This window comes from Halyomorpha halys, unplaced genomic scaffold (assembly GCF_000696795.3).
Source record: "Halyomorpha halys isolate HHAL.00 unplaced genomic scaffold, Hhal_1.1 Scaffold202.1, whole genome shotgun sequence".
NCBI lineage: Eukaryota > Metazoa > Arthropoda > Insecta > Hemiptera > Pentatomidae > Halyomorpha > Halyomorpha halys.
This window is the reverse complement of record NW_027116652.1, coordinates 449207-455344: the sequence shown is the minus strand read 5'-3', so window position 1 is coordinate 455344 and position 6138 is coordinate 449207. Positions and strand designations below refer to the sequence as shown.

Genomic DNA, 6138 nt, shown 5'->3' with positions numbered 1-6138 from the left:
ACTCACTATGTTTTCGGGACCAAGATGGCTGCCCAGGCTTCTTACTGCATATCCTTGCCACTAGATGGCATCATGAATTTCCTTTCAGAAGTGAGGGGGGCGCCTTACTTAAACAGACCTAGTAAAAATGATTTTATTAATTCTGAGAATTAAATTGAAATATTGAAAAACGCTACGAACTTATTTTAGAACCCAATATGAACAATATACTTGCTATAATTAATATTAGAAGATCGTTGACTGACCGTGTGTAATATACAAAAGGAAGGATCATCTTTGGGTGCGGTCAAAATAACTCAAATTGTAATTAAACTATTTATTGTGGACTTATGTTTCGTCCCAAATTGGAGGGGTTCATCAGGGCTAAAATAAATACCAAACAATTAAAATAATTTTTTATTATCTATTCTCTTACTCTATTACATTATTTTAGTTGTTTGTATCATTTTTAACCCTGAGGAAGCCCTGCAAAGTGGGGCAACACATTGGCTCGCAATTAATAGTTTAATTACCATTTGAGTTATTTAGATCGTACCTGGACCGTCTTCCTTTAATGTAATTCTGTTATTACATATCGTTAAACTCAATATCTCAATAGTTATTGGAAAAGTGTATTAAGAAAAAGCAAAGGAAATTTCATTTTTTTAGAACATTTTGTATATTTTTCTAGTAACCCAGAACAGTATAGTCCCAGTGACGAAGCACTTAGAACATGAGGAATATAGCTCTCATACTATCCAAAACGATATATCCCTGCTCTTCCTGGCATGGCCGCTCGAGTTCGGACCGAACGTGAGCCCTATCTGCCTGCCGACCAAGCAGGTGTCTTTGGATAACGTGGATGCCACGATGATAGGTAAGTATATTGCACACAATCCACAAAAACAAAGGAGTTGCCGTTCGTTCCTGTACTTATAAAGGTGGCTCTACACGTTTCCAAACATCGCCAAATTCGCGTATGTGCAAGTGTTCAGGCCACTTTTATTCCATTACCCCAATTCTATTAATTCTATAATATAAATTCCAAACTCACCGTATTTCAACAGTGTAAGAATCTCTAAGTGAGCTTTTGCTTAGAAGTAATGCCTAACTACTGCAGTATAACCTCTTTGGATTGGAGATAATAGTGTGATGGTGATCTTAGCTAGTGAAGTGTGTTTTGTTTTTCCTTACCTAGTTTACCAGTTGTTATTTTTACTCCCTTTTCAACTTAACAGTTTTGTGTCTATCAGAAAACATAGTGTCTATTTCACCTAATATATCAAACAGTGTTATGAAACATTTATTGACAGTTACAAGTTCAAAACTAACTATTCATAAATACAACAGTGCTTATCTTACTTTGTTACAGTAAAGTAGTAAATCCTTTATTTAAATTAATCATTTATCTGTTTTCACCCTCTACCAAACGCAATAGTTAATACCCAAATAAATTATCCGAAGAACTTATCTTAGTCTGGGCATACATAGTGTAAGGGTGTCCCTGGGCATCCAGGCTGTGGCCCCAATATTTGGTCTTCTGTGCGGCGGATATATTGTTTTAGGAGTTCTAAATTTTCTTTATTGTATTTTTAAAATTAATTGATCATGGGTGGATATAAATATGGATCCAAACAAACAGAGGGCACTTTTCGCCAGAAGATAACCTTATTACGCCGTCGCCTTTTAGCATTTGCAGACGACATCAAGGCTATTAGAGATCAGGGACCTGCAACAATTCAGTCTGATGAAGCAATAGATATTTTTCAGGGAATGTATAGTGGTCTGGAACAAACATACCAGAAGTTTGAGAACACCTATTTTGAAATGGAGGAAATGTGTAATATCAACAACTGAGATGTTTTTCCAAAACCATTATTACTACTAATACTACTATTATGTGGATCTGAGGCCCTTTATTGAAGACGAACTCCAGCAACTGACACGATCATCATTAGACACCACTTACCAGTCCAACTATGCAGAACGCATTCATGCTGCACCACCTAGACCAAAGCGCAATCAATCTGGTCAGTTGGACAGAGTTACCTCACTTCACAACATGAATTCACCTACCAGGACCACAAAATCACCTCAGCGGTTCCAACGTTTCATTTGTTAAGAGGCTCTTGTAATAAAGGAATGCCCTAAATTTTGTTTGGCTTCTCCAATCAACAGATTAAGCATGTTAACGACTTAGCCAGGGTGCAGAAATTGCTTATGTCCCAGACATAAAACACTAATAGATCGATCTGTCTTCTTTGTACCAAGTCAATCGACAATCTTGTTCAACGGTTTTGAGAGATGGAGGAAGTTAATAGACCTATTCCACTTTCTAAAGAAGACGAAGAAGAAGGAATGTGAAGAGTTTTTTAAGGAAACGACCTACCGCTAAACTTCTGGGCATTACGTGGTTGCACTACCATTTCACTCATCCGAACCTGATTTAGGTTCTTCAAGAACGCAAGCTCTCTCACGCCTTTACTCCTTAGAAAATAAACTGTCCAGAGATCATAAGCTTCGCGAACTGTATTGCGAATTCATGTCAGAGTATCTTAAATTGGGACATATGCAGTTAACCATAGGACCGTCTAGATATATAATACCTCACCATGTCGTTCAGAAAGGAGGCTCTGATGCAGTCAGAGTGGTTTTTGACCCTTCTGCAAAAACATCCAAAGGTTCATTGAATCATAAGTTGCTGACGGGGCCACAACTTCAGAATGGTTTAGTAGATATCATTGTTTGATTTCAAAGGCACTCAGTTGTATTCACCACTGATGTGGTAAAAATGTTTCGTCAGGTACTGATTCGTCCCTCAGATCGAGCTTAACAACAGATACTTTGTAGATTCAGCCCTGATGCACTAGTGGATACCTACGAACTTAAAACTATCACATATGGCTTGAAGTCGTCCCCATACTAAGCCATGCTGGTCATTCATCAATTGATTGAGGACGAGGGAGAACGGTATCCTGAGGCTTCATCTGCACTCATAAATTACGTGTATGTTGATGACGTTGTCACTGGTTCAAGCGACATCGCTAGCGCCATAGCTCTAAAAAACAATTACAGAAATCGCTTTTGAAGGGTTGTTTTCATTTATCGAAATGGACCAGCAACTCTACAGAAGTGATTGCGGAAGAGGATGAGTCCAGTCAATTGCTGTTCAACATCAGCAGAATAACATCGAACTCAGCTATTCTGGTCATAGTGTAAGGGTGTCCCTAGGATATCCAGGCTCTGGCCCCAACAGCAAGCGTGTGGGTGAGTTATTTGGATTGGCTGAGGGCAATTTAGCCTGATTTAGCGGTTGACCCTTCGGATTCGGGTTTTTGGACACAAATCAAAGGGGACTTGTGCTGCATCCATAGGTTTGATTTCAGTTTGAATAGTTTTGAAACTGCCAACTGATGAATGTTTGTGCTCTCCGTGTTTAATTCATTAGGGAATTTTCCCAGGATTCAATAATTAACTCTTGTTTAAGATTGTATATTTTAAAGTTCTATCGATTTGGTGTAAATATATTGTTCCAAATCCTGTTAATTAACTTTAGCAGATTATATTTGATTTTATATAGCACTAATATATATTTATGAAGATAGGTGATTAAATTAAAAATATTCTGATAAAAATTATAGAAAGAAGGTTGAATTTATATGTTACTTATATGAACTGTTATCATCTCACATCTAATTTGCTGATATGTATAGTTCCTTTCATTTCACTTACCTCTTTTTGCTCCATTTTACAACGAAAATAGTCAAATCGAATGTAAAAGCCGAAAAAATTCAAAATAACAAAATGTTCGTTGTTTCCTTTGTTCACCAAGCAATTGTCTTGGGTTTGTGGTAAGTGGTAGAGGTGTAGATCTAGTATAAGATACTTGATCAAATGTATGTGTGATTCACAAATGACGATTTTCATCAAAATCTATGATGATAGATCACAATCAAAATGTGACCAAAAGATGACAGTGTGAAAATTATTGAATATTGCGTTAAAGTTCAATAATTATTTTTAAGATTTGAATCATGAAAATAACAATAACTAATGACCATAATATATAGGGGTGCACATAAGGTTTCCCCGTTTTCTCACTGTTATGGTAATTTCAAGACTAAGTGAAGTTCATTCATTACATTAATGGTGCCTAATAAATTTCTCCGCCGCCCATCCTCCGAAAAACTAGAGTCATACAAAGCGGCCAGAAAACATGCAAAAATAGTAAAAAATATCATGGCAGAACTTTCTAAGAGAAACTGTAACTCACCAGGAATTGTTTTCCGGCTGAAAGCAAAATTATGGTCATTTACCTCAAATAAATTGTCTGAAAATTTGTGACCATTATGAAACTGATCCTTTAATCTTAGCAAACACTCTAGCATTTCTGTGATCCCTCATCAACTGTAACTTACTCTACTCACTTCCTTACCATAAAGCAAGCTATCGAATCAATACCACTATTTATCACTATGATCCACTTGATCCACTAAACCTGTCCTTTTCCATGCACGAATTTCTAGCCGCTTTGAACTCCAGGAAAGATTCCTCACCCGGTCCGGATAAGATCTGCATTGCTATGATAAAAACCTCTGTTCCTTTAATAAATCTACAATTTTAAAGATATTTAATAAAATATTTTTGTCTAATAGTTTTCCGAATGCATGGAAGGAAGCGATGATGATTCTTATTCTGAAGATAGGCAAAGACCCCATGGATGTTTATAGTTATAGACAGATCACTCTCTCCTCATCTATCTGTTAATTGATGGAAAAACATATTTCTAATAGACTGATATGGTACTTGGAAGCTAATAGTGTACTGTCAGCATGGCAGAGTGGGTTCAGGAAAGGGAGGAGTACTAGAGACAACTTGGTTCGGTTACAGTCCGATATCCTAAAAGCCTTTGATAATGAGAGAAAAGTATTAGCAGTATTTCTTGATATAGAAAATACTTTTGATAGGACCTGGAGAAGATTTATGATTGACACTGTAGTTAGTATCGGGAATAATGGTCATATTCTAAAGACAAATTAGGTGACGCCAACTTCATTTCTACTGACGACTTCATTTATGGCTGCCAGGTCATTTTGGGATCACTGGGAATGAAAAGGCAGACTAGCTACAAAGACAGGTCAAGTCGTAACATCATCACCATGCAAAGATGTTATTTCTTCGAATGGTTCATCACGAGAGACAACAAGTTAAGAATGGTCCAACAGGCAGTGAAACGTTCAACCAGAAACTTGAATCTGCTACGGAGAGAAGATGTATTAACGCGTCTTCGGATAGGCCATACTCGACTCACCCACTGTCAGCTCATGAAAAGAGAAAATGCACCGATATGTCGCTACTGCGGAAACGATCTCATCGCTAGGCATATTCTCACTGAATGTATTGCTTGCGAACCCCACCGGTTCTCTTCAGATTTACAGGAGATGTTGAGAGAAGATCCCACAACTATAACAAAACTTTTTCACCTTTTAAAAATAATTAACATCTATGATCACACATTTACTCACTACATCAATTCTAATTCTAACTTTGTAAAATGTTAATTGTAATTGTAAATTTGTAACTTTCACACTTTGTAATTGTAACTTTGTGAACATGTCAATTGTAATCTACTAAGTTTGTAAATCTAGTGTAAATGGTCCTTGGGTCACTACTGGGCTAAACACATATTTCAAATAAATAAAAAAAAAAGGCTTAATGGATGATGATGCTACCCTGAATGCTTTGTAATGTTGATTATTGTCTGAAGGTTGGGGTACGACCGGAAGCAACCAAGCTACCTCCAAGTTCCTCAAGAGGGCAGACGTGAAGATCTTATCGCACTCCGAATGCAACTCCCTGTGGCCCCGGTACAATCCCACACCCGGAAAATTCAAACAGATTTGCACAAGAGGAAAGGGCCAGGGAGCCTGCTTGGTAATAATTTATTATTCTATTTGAAAAGATTGTATACACAAATATTTTACTTTATGTAATTTATAATAGTATTTAATTAATTTATGTAGTGATTATTATAGTGTGTGCACTTGTGCAATGCACTCGTTCTATCGTTGTACTAGCGTCATGCATTTATACATTCTAATAACCAATATAGGTGAGAACCATTTTGGAGGTCTTTCCTCATTAATTACTCCAATTTTC

General features: G+C 36.9%; 1 protein-coding gene across 1 annotated transcript in view; it reads left to right on the top strand.

The window, feature by feature from the left end:
* The window catches only part of LOC106679427 (clotting factor G beta subunit), a 30669-nt gene that overhangs the window by 10607 nt on the left and 13924 nt on the right, over positions 1–6138 (top strand). Inside the window, exons 3-4 of the mRNA XM_067053386.1 lie at positions 671–856; positions 5747–5913. Coding sequence (XP_066909487.1) covers positions 671–856; positions 5747–5913 — 353 coding nt within the window. The remainder of the gene's footprint in view (positions 1–670; positions 857–5746; positions 5914–6138) is intronic.